Raw genomic sequence first — 23,490 nt, 5'->3', positions numbered from 1 at the left:
CTTGGCTAGGGATGTTAAGGATAACAGGAAGGGATTCTACAGGTATCTAGCGAATCAAAAACAGACTAGGGACAGCGTAGGCCCCCTCTGGAAGCTATCAGGAGAACTAACTACACAGGATTTGGAGAAGGCTGAGATTCTGAATGACTTCTTTGCCTTGGTCTTCACTGGCAAAGGCTCTGACCGCACCACCCAAGTCTTGGAAGGTAAACACAGGGAATGTGAGAATGAAGACCTTTGGCCCGCTGTAGGAGAGGATCTGGTTCAAGACCATCTTAAAAACCTGAATGTACGTGCACAAGTCCATGGGACCTGACGAAATCCATCCGTGGGTCCTGACTGGCGAATGAAGTTGCTAAACCACTGGCCATCATATTTGAGAAATCATGGCAGTCAGGTGATGTTCCCAACAATTGGAAAAAGGGAAATATAACCCCCATTTTCAAGAAGGGGAAAATGGATGACCCAGGGAGCTACAGACCAGTCAGTCTTACCTCTGTTCCTGGCAGAATCATGGAGCAGGTTCTCCTGGAAGGCATGCTAAGATACATGAAAATCAACAAAGTGCTTGGTGACAGCCAGCATGGCTTCACTAAGGGGAAATCATGCCTGACCAATTTGGTGGCCTTCATTGATGGGGCTACAGAACTGATGAACAGGGGTAGAGCAGCTGACATCATCTACCTGGACTTGTGCAAAGCGCTCGACACTGTCCCACACAATATCCTTGTCTCTAAATTGGAGAGACATCAGTTTGATAGGTGGACCACTCGGTGGATAAAGACCTGGCTGGATGGCCGCACGCAAAGAGTTGTGGTTAATGGCTCAATGTCCAGCTGGAGACCAGTAACGAGTGGTGTCCCTCAGGGATCGGTGTTGGGACCAGTCTTGTTCAACATCTTTGTCGGTGACGTGGACAGTGGGATTGAGTGCGCCCTCAGCAAGTTTGCCGATGACACCAAGCTGTGCGGTTCGGTTGATACGCTGGAGGGAAGGAATGCTATTGAGAGGGACCTTGACATGCTTGTGAGGTGGGCTGATGCCAACTTTATGAAGTTTAACCATGCCAAGTACAAGGTCCTACACCTGGGTCAGAGCAATCCCAGGCATGGCTACAGGTTGGGCAGGGAAGAGATTCAGAGCAGCCCTGCTGGACTTGCAGGACTTGGGGGTGTTGGTTGATGAGAAACTGAACATAAGCTGGCAGTGTGTGCTCACAGCCCAGAAAGCCAACTATATCCTGGGCTGCATCAAAAGGAGCATGACCAGCAGGTCAAAGGAGGTGGTCCTGCCCCTCTGCTCTGTTCTTGTGAGACCTCGCTTGGAGTATTGTGTACAGTTCTGGTGTCCTCAACATAAAAAGGACAAGGAACTGTTGGAACAAGTCCAGAGGAGGGCCACAAGGATGATCAGGGGACTGGAGCACCTCCTGTATGAAGATAGGCTGAGCAAGTTGGGGCTGTTCAGCCTGGAGAAGAGAAGGCTGTGTGGAGACCTCCTAGCAGCCTTCCAGTATCTGAAGGGAGCTTATAAGGATGCTGGGGAGGGACTCTTCATTAGGGACTGTAGTGATAGGACAAGGGGTAACGGGTTAAAACTTAAACAGGGGAAGTTTAGATTGGATATAAGGAGGAAGTTCTTTCCTGTTAGGGTGGTGAGGCACTGGAATAGGTTGCCCAGGGAGGTTGTGAATGCTTCATCCCTGGCAGTGTTCAAGGCCCAGTTGGACGAAGCCTTGGGTTGTATGGTTTGGTGTGAGGTGTCCGTGCCCTTGGCAGGGGGTTTGGAACTAGATGATCTTAAGGTCCTTTCCAACCCGAACTATTCTATGATTGTATAATTGTAGGATTGTCAGATGGCTACAATTCAAGTAAGGCTAAGAGGTGACATAAATAACAGTTCTAACCTGTGCATAAATTCAAAACAAGTAAGTTGACTGGGTTCCATAAGCAGGTTTGAGCCAGTTGAGTAATGGCAACACTTGCTTTTGTGAAGGTTTTTTTGCTTTAAGTGTTGTCTCTATACCTGTCTCAAGAACTTCCCTGCAGAAGTCTATGGTGCTCAGTATTTGTGCAGATGCTGGCGTAGAAAAATACTTCTTTGTTCCTTTGGGAAATAAATGTATAGCCCTGATCAGAAATACACCAGACTCTAAGCAGTTTGTATGAAGGCTAAGAGTTCTTAGCAGTTCTCGTTAATCGGCATGGAGGTGCTTTGTGCCTCAAACTTGGCTTTGACGGTCTATAGTTAGTATAGCAGCAAGTTAATCCTGATGGAGCAGGTCACTGAGCCACAAGCAGCCCATTAATTCTAACTTTGAAGGACTTGCTTAGTCTCTTGCAACCCTGTTACCAAGTTAGTATTAAGATATGTCAAATGTGTTCTTCAAATGGATGGAATCAAAATCCTTTCTGTAACTTCTGTTTTCTCATTCTTCTGTAGTTTGTAATGCAGAAGCCCAAACTGACATATGGAGGTGTTATTCTTGCAGTACTGAAGCTCTGACTATAGTCTGGATTACTAGGAGATGTAAGAATAGTAATTGGTTCTCTGAAAAGCTGCATGATTCTTGTTTTTTCCCAGTCTGTCTTTGTTAAACAAGATGGTAATTAATGATAATAGTGCACTGCAGACTAAATTTACCTTGCCTAATGAAGGCAGTAAGCAGCATAGTGAAGTCTGAAGCCTGGCAAACTGCCAAATATGAAGTAATTGTTCATAAGCACTTTGGATAATGTTGTGGCTGAAGATCTGTTTGCTCAGGTTCTCATCTTGGAGACTAAGAGCAATTGTGTACAAGGGCTGTAAAGCTACAAACAGTGTATATCTGTTGTGCAGAATAGCTAGCCAAAACTTACTGACTTGCAATCAACTCTTTTAATAACTTTTTATGAATATTTAATCTTATTTCCTAAACTGGAAAAAGCCTGAGTAAGTGAAAGTGAGAAGGATGTGGTCTGAACTGATGTGGAACGTAATCTTCTTGTGCACTGGCTTGAATATTGTCCTGCCCATCAGTTTATATATGTGGCATGACCTTTATTAAGGATATCCAAGTTGAATGGCTTGGCTACATACAGCCTATGTTTTTGGACTACAGCTTGAAATTGGGAGCTGTGTGATAGCTTGGAAGTGAGGCAGAGCAATTGCCTTTGCAAGCACAATGTTCTGAAGCACAGTGCTCCTTCAACTGTCATCAATCTTATATTCCTTTTGAACAATTTTTAAGGTTACGTAAATGTTTATAGTGATGGTAAAAATCAAATATGCATTTAGAAATTCTAAAGTGAGTGTAGCATGGCTGAGTAATGTGGTTAACAGTTCATTGAACAGATTTTCTTCAATAGTCCCTGCTTCCCCCGCCACCCTTAGTGGGACAGAAGATTCAGCTGGAAGTTGGTCCTTGGTTTTTGATACTTACTTCTTTTTTCCTGTACATGAAACAAACTGAAGCTACTTGCCACGGGTTTTGCTTTGCCATCCTCTAATGTAAGAATAAATTAATTTGAATAAGGTTACCATGCAGTATAACTTCTGGAGTTCAGGAAACTTAGTTTTAGGTGCTTCAGCCTTGTTTTAACTCATGAGTTGCCCTAAGCATTCTTAGGTGACTGTCCTTGGTGACACTTCACACCCAGTGTGCTAGTGCTGCTCTCTAAAACTGAAATTTCAGGCACATATAGACTGTAATCACTAATAAGGAGACAAGGTGTAATCATTTGACTTGATTTCCAGTGTATGGACTTAAAATTGTATCCAGCTGCTTGCTATGCTATTTAAGTTTGGTCAGGGTCTAGGTGTATATTGCATTCCAAATATGGAAGGAATTATGCAGAACAAGCTTTTATTCACATGCTGTGCAAGTTTTTAACTTTGAGAGAATAAACCTACTGATGCAAATTTCCTGTTTAATATGGATGTTCCTGTCAACTCATTGCTACATCTGTGTGCCTGGGGGAGGGGGAGTTTTTTTGAGTTTTGGAGTTTTGTGTTGCTGAGTCTGCAGTCCATTTCTACCAAAGGTGCTGACTTCACAAATTCCTGAAGTGTTTTAGTCAGGCTACCCTTAATGCTCTGTTGCTTCCTTAGGACACAAAGAAGCCAGTTTCTAGCAATAACTGGTCATCTGTGAGCATAAGTTCTTTACTGTGAGAGTGGTGAGGGACTGGAACAGGTCATCCAAAGAAGCAATAAATGCTCCATCCCTGTCAGTGTTCAAGACCAGGTTGAATGGAGTCTAAGGAGAAAAAAAGAATTGTCTTGATTTTATTTATTTTTTTTTAAATATCTTTGGTTAAGAAAAACTGTCTTACATGTTCGTGTTTCTCTTTCCTGTCCCCATTTTTAATATCTGTGATTATTGCCATGCTTGTTGAGGTTAGAGAAACAATGGCTAATAAAGTAAATCCTGCAGTGTGTTTTCCTTACAAACAGGACCCAAAGATACAGAGCAAGAACCTAGCTTCCAAATTTAGGTAACTAAATATCTTACTCAGGTTAGCAGTTTACCTGACTGAGGTTAGTTCTCTGCCCTGTTTATCTCAATGAAGTACAAAATCTCCAGACTCAGTGGTAATGTTTTAATGAGATGTGCTCTTCACTTGATAAAAGGGGAAAGAAACTGATTTTATAATTTTTTTTTTTTTTTTTCTAAAGCAGGTGAATTGTTGCAGATAAGGGAAACGTTTTAAGCCTTTAAAAAGAGAGCTAATGTGAGAGCTTACAAAACTGGAGTGTTGTCTGTTAATGTAAATGCTTTCACCCTTCAGGCATATGTTACTGTGGCCCTCTGTTTCATAGAGTATGGACTGAGGAGCAAAAGACTTGCTTAAGTCCAGTAGTGAATATCTTAATGCTGGGAAGTATCTTAGACATGATCAGTTGAGTATGTCTGGCCTGTCCACCGGATAAATAATCTAATGCAATTAAGACAAATCTAAAATCTGTAGTAGATGACGCTTCAAGCCTTGGATTGTACAAGCTTCTGCTTATTTATACTGTAGTGTTACTGCTTTAAAACCAGCTTACTTTACACTGGCAAGTTAAATTAGAAGAAACCCAATAACATCTTCATGATACATTAGTAAAAACTGGTTAAACTTTTGTGTTCCCAACAGATGCATTTTATAAGCTGAGTGAGGTGTATATACTATGATCTCTGGCCTTGTCATTGTAGACGTAAATTGGAGTTTGTAGGTCAGATAAAAACTCTGGGCACATCTCCTGCTTTATCTGAAAACCAAGATGTGTGCAGATAGCAACTACAATTTATGTTTCAGAATAGGTTTATGAATTACCGTGGTCTGAAAATGCTTAATTTAAAAGCAGTAAGTGGATGAGTTGGTACATGTAAGTAGTTTTTCAGGGTTGGGTATGGGTTGAGCAGTGCCCCTTATGAAACAGTGTTGTAGAATGGGAAAAATTCCATTTTAAGCAAATCTGTAGGTATTTTGTTAAAATGACAAAGCAAACAAATGTAGTTGCTTCTCATTTGGGCCAAACTTGTTTCTGTTTGCACAGTGTGCTCATCTTGCTGCATGTCTGTACTCTTGAGGCCATTGTTACAGCCATATTAATATAAACAATTTTTCTGCATTTTAAGTAAGAATTTGTTTTGGAAGTATAGAACTTCAGTTTCTTTTTGCATCTAAATCACAAAATTACAAAATCTGGTTTAATTTGGCTTAAGCATGGGTTCCCTTATACTTTGGGTACTTTGTTATTAATCTGCCCTGAGGCACTTGTTTCCTTGAGTGACTTCATCTTTCATCTGTCCTGCTGTCAGTTATCTTTTGGAATATGGTGAAGGGGTGATCAGCAGTCACTGGATGATACAGGAGTTTGGACATGCAAATGTAGTAGGAGGATGTTTAAATGCTGAGAGTTGTTGCTTTGCTCATGTGCAAAGGGTGAGATTGGAAGTGCTTTGGAATGCTGGTCCTGATCTGACTTTGGCTTTTCTCATAGCCAAATATATGCCATTAAGAGTAAAGGAAGCTGTCTTTTTCTGCTGGTAGTTGATGTTTTGGAAACTGCTTGAAAGTTTGAGAAGGTACAGGACTGAATTTGCAACATGACTAGGTGGCCAGTTCTGCACTGCTGAAGTGGACTTTATTTGCTTCAAGCAATTGAGTACAATGCCTGAATTGGTTGTTTTACCCCACCATGCTCATTTATGTACGAAATAATGGACCCAGATCTCTAGAGTGTCTATCACCATAAACTAAAGTGGTGAAGAATAATAAGATGCTTTGGTTTTGAACAATGCAAATATTACTTGAATAAGCTTGCACTATCAAAATTTTAATTGCAGCTTATTTCTCCAAATACCTAATTTGAATTGGCATGAGAAATCTTAATACCTGTTCTTGGAATCAAAAGTTGATATGAAATATAGACTGTGCTGGGAAGTGTAAGGTGGTAATGTTGTCTAATAAAATGTGAATTTAAAATATTTGGGGGTTTTTTTGAATGACTTTCATGGGGCATATTGAAAGTCTGAACTTTTGCATGTATCCTGTCTGAGGTTTTTCCAAGTCTTTGAGCTACTTTAAGTTTACTGTTTTTCATCTTCTGTGTCTGATAAGGATTCTTTTAGAGCCATTGAACTGAATAAGCATTCAGTAGAGAAACAGTACATTGGCTTGTCATTAAGGTGAGGAATAGAACAAGCTGTTGTAGAAAAATGGAAGTTTTTGTGAAAGCTAGTAATAAAGGGATCTTGGTTTAATTGTATGCAGCTTGTACTGTCTAAAGTGTGCAAAGCTTCTCGAAACAGGGAGGTCCTTCTAGCTTCTCAAATTTCTCTGTGAAGTGGTGCTGAAGTTACCTCTGTGATGTTTGCCTCCATCCAGTCCTAATACTGTAATGGGGGAGTAGTAATTCGTCCTGATGTTTGCATGTTTTAACACAGCGTGGTTGGGCATAAAGAAGCTTAAGGTGTCCAGGGGTTGTCCAGAGCACTGTATTTTGACATGTGTTGTTTTGATTTCAGGTAAAAGTAAAGAAGCAGAGATAAAGAGAATAAATAAAGAACTAGCAAACATTCGGTCAAAATTTAAAGGTAAGTGACTTGATGGTACTAACCTATACATGTTTCTTTGCATGACATTCTTCTGTGTTTTTTTTCTTTTGTTCTTAAATGTTTAGCTGATTTTTCTTTTTTTTTTTTTTTGTCAATTGCTGATGCAGGCAAAATGCTAGAGCAGGCTGTTAGAATAACTATTGAAAATATTCTCTTAACTACAGAACTTCCTGATAGTCCTGTGATTCTTGGCCATAACAGGCAACTCCCTCATATATAAAAGAATTGAGCTACTGTTCATAAACTTTCTAATGCTTTGCTTCCTAACCATGTGACCATTCAGCCTGTTTTCTTCCAGAAGGCCATGAACTAGTTTGAAGAAACATGGGTGGATGTCATTATTTCCAGTAAATGAGAATCTTTTTTAAACTTCTCCCCCACCTGTGTGCCTTTAGGGAAGTAATGGGTTAGGCTGTCTTCTATCAGAATTAAGATAAAAACATGTGGTTGCTGAAGCCATACATCTTGACTGCTCCCATAAGTAACAGTAATACAAATTACTCAAATGAAACAAGGGATGTGCAGTGTCTAATTCCATCCTCATGCATTCTGAGAGACAGCAATTCACTTTTAAACAACACTTGAGAAAACTCATGCTGTAACTGTATTCAAATTGTGTATGTGGCCTCAAATTTTAAAGATTCTGAGGGGCAATTGAAATGCTTTTGAATGGAGTTCTACCAATAGTGGCTGTGGCAAACATGGTGTTTAAATAGATATGGGGCTGTGTGTGTAGCTAGATAAGTGTGGAGGCTGTATATGTGACTTCCAGATTGCTGTATTTGGATTAAACCTGTTTACCTTAGTTATCTGTCCTATCTATTTGGAATACTCAATGTGCTACAAAGCAAGCGGTATATCTCTTAAAGGCATATGAAGACCTGCAAGAACTTGAGTGTCAGCAGCAGCTTGAAAGAGAAAACATGACCATGGTGCAAGACGCTCACAAGTATAAAAATTTCTTACAAATTGGAAGCTATCACATGCCTCTGCTAATGTTTTTCTCTTAGAAATTTCAGTGTACTTTATCCGGACTGGTAACTTAAGTTGCAGGGCAACTGAGGAAACTTTAGTGACTATTTTTCTACAGTAAATAGGAAAAGGAACTTTCATTTAGTCACCTCCCTATGCTGTCACATTGTTTTCCAGTTCCTTTTAATTCTAAAGCTTCTGTCTAATACTGATGGTGATCTGATTTTTGCCAAAAGTAGCAGGCTTTGCATAGTCGTTCTACAGACTCTTCGCAGTCACCTAATTGAAGTCTAAAACTCTAGTCCCTTTTCTAGACAGTGACTTGCAGATACTGCCTTCATTTACTAAGTATGAGCAGCTAGCACATAGTTCAAGGCACTAGAAACCTGTGTCCAAGAGTGATAACCATTTTTCTGTATGTTCAAAGTGGATCATTACATCACCTAGTAAATTTAAGCATAAAATTACACCTCTTTAAATAAAGCGGTTTAATCTCCAAGCAAGAGCTATACCAGGCAACTGAACCATATCCTTCAGATAAAGAGGCTGAGTTTATTTGAAAACTGTTTAAGAAGATTTTGTACACTTAAAGTTATTCAAAGTTTTATGTTACTCTGCCTTTTAACTAATTTCATTAAGTTGATTTAATCTGAATGATACAGCCACAAAGACTGCTTGTTTTCTCTTGGTGATAGTAAAACTGCTTGCTGTCAGATAGCAACATTATTGGTTATCAGATGCTGCTGAAATTTGTCTCTGCACCTAAATTCTCAGTTATTTAGTCAAGACTGCATTTTCCAGAAAGCCGCATATCGCTTTCCCTTTAAATATATTAAGTATTCCACCTATGCCATTTTGTCATCAAAAACTAGAACTAGCTGGAAACCTTGCTACAGTCATACTAACACAGAAATGTAGTTCTTTCAGCAGCTAACTTCAGGCTACACCATTGTTTTATGTTGTTAGTGTGGTTTTTTGTTGTTTTTTGGGGGGGTGGGTGTTTGGTTTGGGGTTTGTTTTTTTTGTTTTTTTTTTTTTAATCTTGATTTAGTTGATGGGCAAGCTTTAATTTGTTTGCAAAACGTAATCAGTTTTTCACTAATGAAACTGGAAGCTTTCATCAGGCTAAGTCTTCAGATTGCAGTGAAGGTCTGAAAACTTCTAAAGGCATATCAAATGAAAGTTATTGAGGCTTCTGCAGAGCCTCTCTACCTACTGCATATTCCAGTATGCTTGAAGCATGAAGGAGGTTCTGTCAGACCCGCTCACCTCACTGCTAAACATGTTGTAAAGGAACACAATAAGGAATGGCAGAAAAGTTCATAATGGTTAATGCTGTTTCAGTACTGACTTGTAGGGATACAGTCCAGTTCTTACTGTTTGGCTGTGATCAAATCTGATTAAGTAATCCTCTTTAGATACTAGCCCAACTCCTTATGTTTGCATCATATAAGAGAAGCTATAATCTGCAAGCTCAAACAGGGAAGCTTGATTCAAACTTCTCTTCCATATGAAACCTAAGCATTCTACTAAAAATCATAGCCTACATGTTTTGAGTAACACAAACTCCATTTGGTTCCATCCACATGCACTGACCTGCATACTTCTGAAAACCTGTGAGTGTGAAAGAAGTGAATCTGAATTGTTTTGGTACCACAGCAATCAATTCAGACTTTAATGCTAATAATAGTAATGACTTCTGAGTGCACTTCCTGGTGAAGTGCAGCAAATCCTATGTGGGGAGATCACAGAATGAATACTGACACAATTCATTGTTTTGTCAACATCTGCTATCATGAGTCTTGTGCTGTGAAGTCTATGAAGGTGAGTTCAGAAGGCTGTGAATATCAACTCTAGTGAAAGGCTGACTGATGCAATAAGAGCTAGTCTTCACTGTTGTTTTCTGTGAATGTCTATAAAAGCATCAGTATAAGCCGCTGTATTAATAAACTTCTAGAAAACTTGGCAGTAATTAAGCTGTAAGCAAACTGAATTCTGTCAGAAAAGCGTCCTCTGGTTAACAGAGGTAGTTTGTGTTTAATTTAACCTGTGTTTAATCTTGTGTGGTACAAGAGCTGCTGATAGTACAGTTCATAAACTTACTCAGTTCTGTTCTTTGGGTTTGTAAGGTATTTTGTGGCTCTAGTACAAAGACGGTTAAAAGTATGTACACAGTAAACCCTATGTACATCACAGTTAGTTGTGATGTGGGGGACAGCTGACTATTAAAGTTGGCTGAGTAGAATCATGAATTGGCAATGATCAGAGAGTAGAGGTGCTTTCAGCAAAGTAGTGCAGTAACTTGACTCTGCATACCTTGTGTAGCGTCCTTTAAGCGGAGTTTAAATAGCATTGAATAAATACTGGTGTCTGCTCATACAGTGGCTTGATTGAAAGATGACTAAAGTTTCCTGTAAGCTGATTTTCACTATGGCTACATCATTACTGAATTTGTATGGTTTTTAAGTGAAAAATGTTGCTTAACTGAAGACATTAACTTGGTGTAGCCTAAATGAAAACTGGACATAAGTGTTACAATTTAGAAGAAGCTGAGTTTGGAAAACTTGTTATGTATCTGGTTGAGGCCTTGAGAGTGCAAGGAGAAGATAGCTGTGTATCTTTCTGCTGGAGTTCTGCATGGGCTTTGTGCTGTGTGGTTCTCTGTTGCAGGAGTGCCTTGTAAAAACAAACACACCTTCATAATGCATTTTATTCTTGGTTTAAGTGGGCATCATTTGGTTGAATCCAGTTTCTTTTCATGTAGCTCTGACTTCTAAAAATATTTTGGATTAAAATAGCTTTAAAATAGTTTGGATTAAGACAAATGTATGCCTGTGAACTTAAGATGGAGTCCCTTGCCAAATAATTAGGGGGAGAACTGTTGCCGTGAGTTAATCACCTGACCGGAGATGTGGCTGTTGGACTGGCTGCATTGCTATAACCAAAGGAAAGTCTGACTGTAAGAAGCAATGCTGGCAGTACTGCTTCTTGACACAGATGTGTTCCTGTTTAAGACTAGCATAAGAGACTGGTATACCACAGGTATCCTTTACAGTCTTCATCATACTCCTGTTGCAGTATCCAGACCCTGACCCTGTGTGGCTTACAGGATGTATTCTTGCACTGTTACAGAGAGAGGCTAAGTATATTTCTACTTTTGTTCTATCATGCAAGTAGCTGGCAAGCCTGTTACCCAACTTATGTGTGGGTAACCTGCTATCTAAATACCCTTGTACTTAACAGGCTTTGATGAGGCTGCACATCCCTGGAAAAGTCATACTTCTCCTGAACTAATGGAATGTACACCATGGCTTTGGGTTCTGATCTGTCTTCTGTGCTCCAAGCTCAGAAGGAATCTAGAATCTCTGTACTTAAGGTGACTTTGTCTCTTGTTTCAGCATGAGGAAGCACTGTTGCTGAGGTCAGTGTGTCCTTGACGGTTGCTTTAAATGCTTCTGCATTAACTGAGATAAGATGCATGTAGTAGAGAGAAACTACACCAGTGTGATAAAGCAGAAGCTGTAGGAATCGTTTGGAGAAATACTGTTGCTTTTGTTTTACATGTTCATGCTGTAAGCTGATTTTGCTCCCATGCTTGAGCTAAACTGAAAATCTGGCTGCCAGAGTAGTAATTGCTTTGTGAATGAGTGGAAAAAGTACCTGGTTTGTTTAGTTGTCCCATCATTTTGATTTCTCAGTCCACAAATTCAGCTCTAAAGAAACTGACCACAAATCTACAAGCTGTTTTTGCAGTCAAAAGAACTGTTCTCTGCTTGATTGAAGCTTGTTCGTTTTTTTCCATCTGGCATTAGATTTTAGTTTTGTTCTGATTGCTTAATAAGGTTTCTGTTGCAAGAGTGGCTGCTAGATTTCAGACGTGCTGGTGTATCTTAGCTTTGGCTTGTTGTGCAGAAGTGCTCCAATATCAGTTGATAATTTCTGCTCCCTCCCCCCCCCCCTTTTTTTTTTGTTTGTGGGATTTGGGTTTTGTGGGGGGGTGGGGTGTTCTTGTTTATTGTTGGTGTGGGTTTGTTTTTGTTTTTTTTTGTTCTTTTGGGGGGGGGTAGGGGGTTGTTTTGCTTTTTGGTTTGGCTTTTTTGGTTTTGTACTTCAGCTCACTTGTTCTCTGAAATTCAAGCAAGTCTTCTCTGTTGTCCCAAACTGCATAGTATCCCTTTGCAGGAAGTTCAAGGTGAGCCTCTGAATTTTTAAGCAGAAGCTGTGCTTCAGTACATAGGTTTCCTGGCAGGCAGTGAAAGTGTAGCTTTGGATCTGTTTAATCACACTGTCCTCTGATCCTTTAAGAGACTTGACAGCAATTGGAGAGTAAAATAATAAAGTGTCTTCACTAACAAAGTGAATTGTTGGAGGTAAAAACCAGGCTTCAGGTATCACCTGAGTTGTGGGTCTGCTTTAGTAATACTCTGTTCTGGTGGTAGTAGTATGGTAACGAAACACTAGCTTATGTATTTGTATTGGTTGTCTGCCACAGATATTCAGCCCTTTATTTAGAGAGCTTGGACTGTCACTCTTATGGAAAGACAAGTCTTGTCTTGAAGTGTAGATACATTAATAAAAAGCAACTTTGTTTTTCTAATCCTCTAAGCTAATAGTAGACCTTCTGATTACACTATAGCACTGGATTGCTGTCAACTGCATGAATGTAAGACAGTGTCACCTAGGAAGGAGGCAAGGACACTGAATGCAAAGAAACACTTAAGGGTGTTGTCCACTCTGCCTTGCATAAGCCATTACTGAAGTTTTAAAAGCTAAGATTGTCTTGTCTCTTAAGTTAGTAATCAATCACCTGGGTGCTAGTGAGATGAGACTTGTCAGGCTTCCTTACCCTTTATGCCCTCCTGCCTGCTGAACTTCCTCCAGGACTAGCCGTCTTCTTTCCCTGTCTGGCTAGTGACAGGCTCTATAACTGCAGCAGGATAGTTTTTAGGTATACTGAATTAGATTCAAAGCAGGTTCTATTTTTTAACCAGTGGTCCAAATTAGAGATAGAAAGTGCTTCCTGGGAATGAGAGGGTCTCGTAAGGCATTTGTGCCTTATTTCTTTCATTTTGGAGAGCTGCATAAAAGAGATCCATGAGCAAGGAAAAATAAAACTTTCCTGTTGAAATAGTAAAGTGATGCACAAAAATATGGAAATGGTAATTCTTAATACTATTTGATGATTGGCTGTTACTAATTTCTTTCTTAGAAAAAAGATTAATAAACTTTCCAGGGAAAACAAGTAACCTTTGAAATGCCCACTGGGCTCAAAACCTGCTGACGTGTTCTGAACCCTTCCTGTTTCTGCTGACTTGATTTGCAGTACTTGCAAATGTTCCTGAGAGCATTTAAAAATGAGCTGAGTTAAAAGAAATTATTGTTTGTTGGAAGTAAAGATAACAGGACATTTGAATTTTCCTTCTGCTCCTGTTCGGATGTTTGCTTGAGGCTCAGGGAAGCTGTCCTGTTTTAACACTTACGCAATGAGACTTGTTACTAATGTTAAAAATAGAACCTTTATAGCTCTTTGTAAATGCTACAAGGGAGGGAGAGGAATTGAATAGTTAAATTTGAAATTTCATTAAGAATCTGAATCAAAGAATCCTTCAAAACACAGCTGGAATTAGACAAGTATACTGAGACCTTTGACTGCAGTGTTTTGTTTTTTTTTTTTTTCTCCTCAAATTGCTCAGCTAATTAAATAATACAGCATTGTGGGTTTGTAAGTTTTTTCTTTTTGTAGTTCTAGTAACTGTTACTTTGCTTAGTTTGTAAGTTTGCCTGTTACTGAGAACCTTCACATTGCCTTAAATTCTGCATACAAGGGACAGAAGCTTCTAGAAGCAGTTGGTGAACTTACCCATCTTAATAGCAAGTGTTTCAGGTCCTGATTTTACAGTATTGTTCTCTGATAGGACATGATGAAGAAAGAAGTTCAAGATCAAAAATGCTTCAAATACCCCAAGATCCAAGGACCTTGCTAATCTGAGCTCTTAAAATACTAGTGTCTTGGAAGGATGTAATCCTTTAAATAGCTGGGTCATAAACCTGAAAAAAGGAATTGCCAAACCATGACAAATACTTAGTTGTGAAAGTTAAAGTGCTTCAGAGTATACATACTTTCATCTGCTTATGATCTTCATTAAGCTATTGTGTTGCAGTATTCTATATTCCTCTCTTCCCTTCTGGTGTCACAAAGTCAACACCTGATTCATTTGAAAAGATGAGAAAATAGGGTTTATACTTGTGACTTGTGTGTTGCTGATGGATTGTACCCTAACAGGCAATTCAGATGCCTAGTAAAGGAAATGGCCCTTGATTTGTTTGCTGGCTCAGCAGGAAAATACCTTATGGCAGTGAAACGTAAATGTGACTAGGAAAGAACATGTCTGTGGGCAGCTTTCTGCAGAGCTGGCTGTTGTCAGAGGATCTTGACAGGACCTAATATAGCAGGGTTTTGCTGTCAGGAGTAGCTTCCATAACGCTGCTTCATGTGTCTAAGTAAAATGTGACATGTATTGGCTTCCGTGGTACTGGAAGACCTGAAGGCAGCTTTTCTTTGTGTGTGGTTTTTTTTTTTTTTTTTTTGATTTGGTGTGTCTCCATCCTGTTCTGTGTGTCCACCCCAGTCTCATCTGTCCCCCCCGCATAAATACAGCTTTAAGATAAAGTTTCTTTTTGTTGCCAACTGATGTCTTGTGTGTGCTAGTTAAAAAGAAACAAACCAAACCAAACGAAAAACCACAACATGTATCTAAAGACTCAGAGATTTCAAAGGTGGTGTTGTCCATATTAAAATGGTAGTTGTGTGCCTAAATTAATTTTCTCAGTTGGAATAAAACTAAATAAAAGAAATTTCTAGAGTCAAAATAATAAAGCAACCCCCCCCCCCAAAAAAAAATAAAGCATAGTTGCAGCCTGTAGGCATAACCTTCTGTCGTCTACTTCAGTGTGCCAGTATGCTTTCTCTTGGTTCACTAACATAACATGGCTTCACATGTTGATGGTAGTGTTCATTCCTTCACAAACTGTAAGTTATTTTTTTTCTTTTTGTTGGTTTGGTTTGGTTTGGTTTTGTGTGTGTGTGTTTTGATTTTGTTTTGTTTTTAATACAATCAGTGAATGTCCTATAAAGTTCATGGGAGCTGCGGACAGGTGCATGAGGCATGGGAAATATAACTTCTATACCAGAGGACGAGAACGAAGAAACTTGTATACTATTAAGACTCTTTATTACGTATTTATCTGCCTACTGTATAAATCTGAAGTGCAGCTTGGAGTTTTTTTGTAAGGACAGTGAGTTAGGGATATCTTATTTAAGCTTTACTTTATACAGGTCTAGTCTGGCAGAACTTGCCCATCACTGAGGAATACACACTGATGTGATAGGCTAGTTATTCTGGGCCCAGCATGCACAGGCTTAAGGAGCTTATATATCCTTTTGGGCAGTAACATCTATCAAGGTCGTTTTACCCTGACTGAACTCTAGCATTCAGGCTTGCCTGATTTAGTGGATACTCCTTCATCTCCTGATCTGGTGTAGAAAGAGAATGTTCTGCAAAAAGTGTATGTTTACATGTACTACTGTCCTTTGGGAAAAGGAGTAGTCTGTGTGATGAGGTATAAGCTGTCATACAGATACTGTTCCATATACTGTTCCATGTAGCTTTTACAAGCTTCTAAAATGCAGCAAAACTGCAGCATAAGGCAAAACCTGTTTAGGGTGCATTTTTCTTCTAAAACTTAAACAGTTATGAACGCTTTCATTTTATAAATGCTTCAAAGCTCTCATGGTAATCTCATTTCACGTATTCTTTTTCAAGGGTTTGGAATTTGCCTCTATCATTCCGTCCTTCTAAAAAAACTTGCTGTTTTTATTCTGTGGTGTTACTGAGTTCTCTACTGTGATGTACTTCAGGAAGTGTGTTAAGACCTTTTACTGTGATAAGGATTTGATAACTGGTTTAACAAGAGATCACGTATGGAAGACCTATAGCTGATCTACACAAACAGGATAATCAAATATGTATATACTGTCTCAGCAAGAAAATACTTTAAGGACATAGCAGGATAATTCGGGGACTAGATAATATTATTTCTTGACTGTCCTTTAGAGTATAGATAATAGTAAATGCAATTGACATGAAAATCTTCAGATTTTGTTTTTCCCTCTAAATGAATTTCACATTTAGATAAACACTTAAAGTAGTATCATGTGAATGTCTTGTTTGTTCAGTGACAGCTCAGTGTTGAGTTATGCATGCATGTTCCTGTCCTGGACCACTAGGAAGAGCCACAAGCTGCCTGACTTCCATGACTGGGAATAATTTTTTAAAACCCAGTTGTTTGATTGTCTAACATGTGTTGGTTTATGATAACTTTTTTATGTGTTTAGCACAAAATGATGTAGAGGCTTATAGTCCCTTAAGTCAGAAATGAGTGGATATATTTAGCATTTTGCTCACTGTTGAGTGAATAATGATTGAAATAATATATTTAAAATTTGTGGAATTCAAGTACTGCAGTAGCTGAACCCTCAGTTTGTCCCTCTTCTGAATGGTGATAAATGGTGAATCAAATCTCAGTCTTAATTATTAGGTAGCAACCGTAAGTCTTGTTACTGTAAGATACGATGAGTTACCTCAGTGGAACTAGAGGGGTGGATATAGGAACAACATAGGTTCAATTGTTCTTTGTTTCCTTGCTTTCCAGGTGACAAGGCTCTAGATGGTTACAGTAAGAAAAAATATGTCTGCAAACTACTTTTCATCTTTCTCCTGGGGCATGACATTGACTTTGGTCACATGGAGGCTGTAAACCTGCTCAGTTCTAATAGATACACAGAGAAACAAATTGTGAGTAACTTGGTCTCCATAAAAGATCAGCTGTTCTAATATCCTGCCTCAGCTGTATAGTCAGCAAATGATTTGGCTTCATTCCCTCTCACCCTTCCTTAAAGCCTTCATTTGGATCTAGCAGTGATTCTGAAATGTAAATGCCTTTGTGTGCACAGGGAATCTTGTAGTAATTGTGAAAGCTACAATGTGTACTCTGCTTAAAATTATTACTCTTGTTAAGAAACTGCCTTGGGCTTTGCATTAAGAGGTAAGCAGCCTTCTCTTCAAATCTTACTCAGTAAGGTTGAAATGCTGAAATAGATTGATGAAACACTTAAAAACTAATAAATTAGGGTAACACTAAACTTTTTTTTTTGTTTACCTCATTTGATCTCTTTAGCTTTTTGTCTGCTATCCATTTCAGCCCATGTGGTTAGTATTGAAGCAGAACTGTATGTCTCAAAAAATAACTTGTGGCCTTCATGGAAAACATAATTTGTCAGCTAAAGTATTTTCACTTTCTACTGAATCACAGGGCTATCTCTTCATCTCCGTGCTGGTGAACTCTAACAGTGAGCTGATTCGCTTAATAAACAACGCGATCAAGAATGATCTGGCCAGCCGCAACCCCACCTTCATGGGGCTTGCTCTGCACTGTATTGCTAATGTGGGTAGCCGGGAGATGGCGGAAGCTTTTGCTGGAGAAATTCCAAAAATACTTGTAGCTGGGTAGGTATGACTAATACAACAGCAGTAAACCTTAGCAGCAGCATTGCAGCAGCTTGCTGTATGCTTAGACCTATACAGCCCTGGGTTTGCAGTGTAAATACAGTTTCCAGTAACTCAGATACTTTGATATATTTGAGCATGGAGTTACTTCTATAAATGTACAACAGGGACATTAAGACTGTGTTGGTATCTTGAATAGGGTTTTACCAGCTTTGTTGTGATCCGTTTTTTGTTCTGTATAAATGTGTGTGGTGAACACCCTGAAATGTGTATGTTTTAATTTCCTTATCTCTCCTGTTGGAAAAAAGAAACAAATGAACCTAAATACATGTTTACACTACAGATTGTTCTAAACTGAATCTCTTATTTAAATGGTCCTGACTTCATAAATAATTTGAGAATGTTCTCTAGTGTGAGGTTTCTTGCTTCCTCTACTGGCCATGTAAACAGCAATTCCTGTAAATGGCAGATAGTCACCACCAGCTTTTTAACTTTACCTTCGTGTGCCTAGAAGTCTCTTAGAGATTTGGCAAATATCTGGAACTGTAGTTAAGTAAATCTAAAATGAAACTTGTGATTGATTGCAGGGCTAATTTATTTTGAAGTGTAAAATATCCAAGTGAAAACATTGCATTTAAACTCACTTATGGATATGAAATGTTCTGGAATATGCATGGATCTTGTTTTATAACTAATGACTTATGCAGCATATTATGTTTTTATATTAATATAAGAACTCAGTGCTCTAAATGTCAAGTACTGGAGCTTACAGGTGTTGGAAATGTGTTTGCTTGTGCCACACCATTTCTTACTCTGTGATGTGCACTGTCCGAGTTGGTGACAAGAAGAAGGATATAACTTGTTATATACTTGTGGCAAAAGTCTTAAGAAATCTGTTGGAACTCTTGAAGTAGTATCTTTATAATGTCACACTTGAACGCTGCTACTGTTTTGCAGAGCTGAAATGTAGTATGGGCCAGAAGGAGGAGTTAGCACCTGATGCTCAGTGAGTCTGGTCTGACAGAAGAAATAGGTGAATTACAGGATAGATTCTCCCTCTTCGCAGATATGTAATTCTGTGTGTAAGGGTGCAAGTTCAGAGATTTTATGTTCTAAGGCCCTGACAGGGTTGCTGCTGTCCTGTCCTGCCCTTGCCAGGTGCTGTTCTCTATGTAGCATAGGGAAGAAGACACTGTGATGATGGGTTTTGATCAGATTACCTTTAAAAGGTTATGAAAACTTCACTTAGAGTCATCAGTCGCAGAAAGAGCACAGCACCTTCAGTTCAGACTTGTTTGAACTTTGAGATGTGTTTATGTTCTGAGATGAGTTTTCAGGGCCTCATTTCTTCCGTATTTCTCAGAGAATATAAGTAAAATGTGTATGTGTACATGTCATGTCTAAGTGACCTGGGCATAATGAGCACTGTCCTTACATTTGTAACTTTAGTGTTGCTCTCTTAGCTTGCTTATAAGTTGGAGGGAGGGAGTAGGCAGGGAGAGGAGGAATAGATTTGTATTTTGGTTTGGTTGTTGGTTTGGGTTTTTTTCTATGTGAGGTTTTTTGTTGTGTGTGGTTGGTTGGTTGGTTGGTTTTTGTTTGGTGGTTGTTTTTTTTTAAACTAAGGTACAATTTCATTTTGTGGAAAATTGGTAAATTCATAAAGACTAAGTGGACTGAACCCCTGCTGTGGATGTAGAGGTTTCTGAACATTCAACCAAGATTGTACAGTATAAACTCTCAATGCTAATGCTCTGTAGCCATTGCTTGTACAACATACAAAATGCTTAATTGACTCCCTTTGTGAAAGGGAGTTCATTGAACTAGAATAGTAGCTCTTACAGAAGTCCATTTTTGTGCTAGCAGCATGGATGGCAAGGTGAACAGATTTGTGGGTTGCATGCTTGGTGGTAGCTGGCTGATTTGCTTGCTAGTTGTAGATACTGAAGCTGTTGAGTAGTTAATGATTTCTATCTGATATGCAGGACCTGTTAGGAGATCTAGGTTTTGTTGCATGCATGATGGAGTGTACCTTAACTGTTTGAGTCCATTTGGAAGAAGCTTGATCTTGTGGTTAGATGAACTTGTGTGCATATAATATATTGCATAAATAATAGATTCATAAATGACTTTCAAATCTGATAAAAAGATGTGAAACATCACTCTAAGTTGCAGAGAATCATTATAGGGGCTACTAGACAAGTAATGGTTGAAAACTTGGCTAGTTAAACTTACTGGACAAAATTAAGAACATCATAGTAAGAATTTAGTGATCTTCTGTCTCAGTTTCTGTTGAAAAGATTCTCTACCTGGCTAGAATGTAGTCAGTGCAAAGACTAGCATAATACTAGCCTACAAGTATTGCTGTGGTTTCATCACTGTCTTTTAAATCCACATTCATGTTGTGCAGAGATACTATGGACAGCGTAAAGCAGAGTGCTGCCTTATGCTTGCTGCGTTTGTATAGAACTTCTCCTGACCTTGTTCCCATGGGAGACTGGACGTCTAGAGTGGTACATCTCCTCAATGACCAGCACTTGGTAAATCAGCTTCCTTATGCTGCTTGGGCCTACTATATAGAGAATGATGTTACTTCTGCTGTGAAATACACTGTTAATTTATTTCTTCTTGAATCTTTCAAGCAAGTGGGTTGCTGTTTTCTTCAGGCTCAGGGAAGGAAATGGGAGCTGTTGTCCTTTTTTAGTTGCTGTGTATATTAATTTTTAGTAAAGTCTTTTAACTTTTTTTTTCTTGGAAGTGTAAGAATGATATACACAAGTCATTTTACTCTGTAAACAAATTAATCTTGTGCCTCACAATCCTAAATCATATTGCATAGATGTAACACTAACCTGTTGTTCTAGATTAGAGATTTATTTTGTTTTTCCCCACTGTTTAGTTACTTTATGAAGTAAGGCTGTTAAGACCTGTGCTTCATCAGTAATAAATGTGCCTTAGCCTGCAGTAATATATGATGTTTGTGTTATGAAAAACCATCTCTATTTGGATTGTCAGAATTTTCCTGGATTATCTGCTGCATCCTATTTCCTCTAATCATCCTTTGCTTGTGTAATAAAAGTTTGCATCCAGGCTTTATTTTAATGCAGCTCTGTTATTTTAGATGTACTATCCAAACATGAGACAAAGCTAATAGAAATATAACATTAAATGTTCTGCAAGCATGGCAGTTATGTTGAAAATCCTGTTGGATTTTGAAGATGTGTAATTAGTTTAATTGCTAGCCAGATAAAGGGCTTTTTAATGTGGGGCTTTGCTGTGGGTACTTACTTTGTTTTGTTGTATATTAAAAAATACTTGAAGTGAAAGGTGTTAATGGGCAGTATATTAAACTGTTACAAAATTGAAGGTATTACATTGTTGTTCGTTGTTTTTTTTTTTTTTTTCTAGGGTGTGGTTACTGCAGCTACAAGTTTGATCACCACTTTGGCACAGAAGAACCCAGAAGAGTTTAAAACTTCAGTCTCCTTGGCAGTATCTAGATTAAGCAGAGTGAGTCCAATGATAGCCCTGATAATACTTCACGGTTGCTTAATTTACTTGGCTTTCTAGGTCAGGTTAGTTTAGTGTACCATTAAAAGTGAAGATGATTCAGTTTCACTTCATACAGCTGGTTCAGCTAACCTTTTTAACACTTTTTGCTTACCAGGGCAGAAAACTGTATTAGCTTGCCCAAACTTTGTTGATAGAAAAGGAGGATAAAAAGTCCATGAAGGGGGGTACCCCAACTGAAACCTAGTCCAATCTTACGATATGTCACTACACATATAAACTGCTTCTGTGAAAACTACCTGTTCTTTGTTCTGCAGTATAAATATTACTAAAGGTGTTGGCCCTTCTGCTTTAGTTCACTTTGTCATGGTCTTGTGCTAGAATTCCAAGTTCACCAACAGCAGTCAACTATAACACTTTATTTAGGGCTTCTGCTGGCTGCATCTATGAATTGCTGGACCAAAGAAAATCAAGCTTCCAATTAAATGTTCTGGTATTACGAGATGGTCATCCCCATTCTTAAGAAAAGCAAGTATGCTTTCAGGAAGACACTTCTTAGACTGTATCTGTAAAACTGAATTTCTGTTGCTAGGGAACCCGATGGTTTAATCATAGTATGACAACTTGCGCCTAATTAAATGAATTTAACATTGCTATTGGGACAGATCTGTAGGCTTCTGTCAAAGGTAACCTAGTGTTCTTTAGGTTCTTTTCATGATTGAGCATTGCTTCAGTAGCTGATGTCCTGTCTGCTTATTTTACAGATTGTAACTTCTGCATCTACAGATCTTCAGGACTATACATACTACTTTGTTCCTGCTCCTTGGTTATCTGTGAAACTTCTGAGGCTGTTACAGTGCTACCCACCTCCAGGTAATGGAGTGGTCATAATGGTGGTCATCTGTCTTTATGCAGTACACTATCTCCAAGGAGCTGCTGTTCTAGAGTTACCATAACTTGGAGTGCAAGCACATTATGTTAAGACAAGGATACTGAAGTCTGTGCTCTTGAGTGTTTCAGATTGTTTAAATTCAACAACAGAATTCAAAAGGCCACATAACTTAGAGCAAAGTGTCAAACCAGCATGCATCTTACAAACCAGTTGCAACCGCCATTTTAAATATTCTTTAATATTATCAACTATGTTAAAGCGTTGAAATGTATTACAGTGCAGATCATGTTTGGCTTTTATTTTCAACTGTGGCTTAGAATTCTTTTGCCAACTGTTCATTGGTGGAGGGTGAACTGTTTTTAATGTATCAGAACACTTCAGTTTACTCAGATTTAGGAAGGTGGAAGGCCTAAGGTAGCAATTAGGGTGCTGAGCAAAATGAAGTTGTCCAACGGCTTGTTCTTCTCCAGAAGACCCTGCAGTACGTGGTCGTCTAACAGAATGCCTGGAAACTATTCTTAACAAAGCACAGGAGCCACCGAAGTCAAAAAAAGTACAACACTCAAATGCAAAGAATGCTGTGCTGTTTGAGGCAATAAGCTTAATTATACATCATGACAGGTGAGCTATGAGAACACTTTTGAGAGAGTTTTTTTAAGTGAAAAGCTGTGCCTTTGTCTTGAACATTAAATGGAATTTTACTGGGGGAGAAGGGAGGGAGAGCAGAAAGTGGAGTTGCTTGCTAGACTGGAACACAACCACAGCAGTGGAGTTGAGCAGTATTAATGGACAGTGTTGCTGACACCATATATTTTTATCACTTTGTTTCTTGCTGCCTTTTTTTTTTGTTTTTGTTTTGTTTTGTATTGACCCCACCACTCTGATCCAACAGAGATTATTTGCTCACAGTGTCTGATTTTTCATTTCACTAGCAGGGCATTCTAGCAGACACTTTGAGGCATTTTAAGAAATTTCCACTGCAGAAATCATATTCTGTATTTGGATGTTCTCAAACCTATTGCTTTTAACCCTTTCACTTTCTCTCCTGTTCTGTGCAGTGAGCCAAATCTACTAGTCCGTGCCTGTAACCAGCTAGGTCAATTCTTGCAGCACCGAGAAACTAATTTGCGTTACCTAGCACTGGAAAGCATGTGCACGCTTGCCAGCTCTGAATTCTCACATGAGGCTGTGAAAACACACATAGAAACAGTTATCAATGCATTGAAGGTAAATATTTAAGTGTGCAGTCTGTTTTGAGTGTTGTCTTCCCCCTCTCTCCTACTTCCTCCATATCCCCAATTAGTATAATAATACTTGTGGGCCAAATGAGTTATTCTCAGAAGTCTGCTCTAGGGTTTTATCCCTTAATCCTGCAAAATCTTGCTGTGCTGGTAATGACAGAGGTCAGCTTCAGTTTATTTCTGCAGCTTGCTGGTAAATCTAATACCTGTGGCTGTTGTAACACT

At 38.9% G+C, this 23,490-nt stretch overlaps 1 protein-coding gene across 4 annotated transcripts in view; it reads left to right on the top strand.

Annotated features, from left to right (window-relative positions):
- AP2A2 (adaptor related protein complex 2 subunit alpha 2) overlaps nucleotides 1-23,490 on the top strand; it is a 48,776-nt gene that overhangs the window by 9,432 nt on the left and 15,854 nt on the right. For 2 of the 4 annotated variants that reach the window (XM_062619089.1, XM_062619091.1), the window contains exons 2-9: nucleotides 6,995-7,063; nucleotides 16,769-16,911; nucleotides 17,429-17,622; nucleotides 20,033-20,162; nucleotides 21,031-21,132; nucleotides 21,897-22,005; nucleotides 22,498-22,645; nucleotides 23,083-23,251. In XM_062619089.1, the coding sequence (XP_062475073.1) occupies nucleotides 6,995-7,063; nucleotides 16,769-16,911; nucleotides 17,429-17,622; nucleotides 20,033-20,162; nucleotides 21,031-21,132; nucleotides 21,897-22,005; nucleotides 22,498-22,645; nucleotides 23,083-23,251 (1,064 nt within the window). Of the gene's footprint in view, nucleotides 1-6,994; nucleotides 7,064-16,768; nucleotides 16,912-17,428; nucleotides 17,623-20,032; nucleotides 20,163-21,030; nucleotides 21,133-21,896; nucleotides 22,006-22,494; nucleotides 22,646-23,082; nucleotides 23,252-23,490 lie in introns of all 4 variants that reach the window. The other 2 variants (XM_062619088.1, XM_062619090.1) reach the window with 1 other exon arrangement.

This window comes from Pezoporus occidentalis, unplaced genomic scaffold (genome assembly GCF_034315485.1).
Source record: "Pezoporus occidentalis ecotype Australia unplaced genomic scaffold, CSIRO_AGI_Poc_V1 ctg21, whole genome shotgun sequence".
Taxonomy (NCBI): Eukaryota; Metazoa; Chordata; class Aves; order Psittaciformes; family Psittacidae; genus Pezoporus; species Pezoporus occidentalis.
This window is presented reverse-complemented; position numbering and strand designations above follow the sequence as displayed.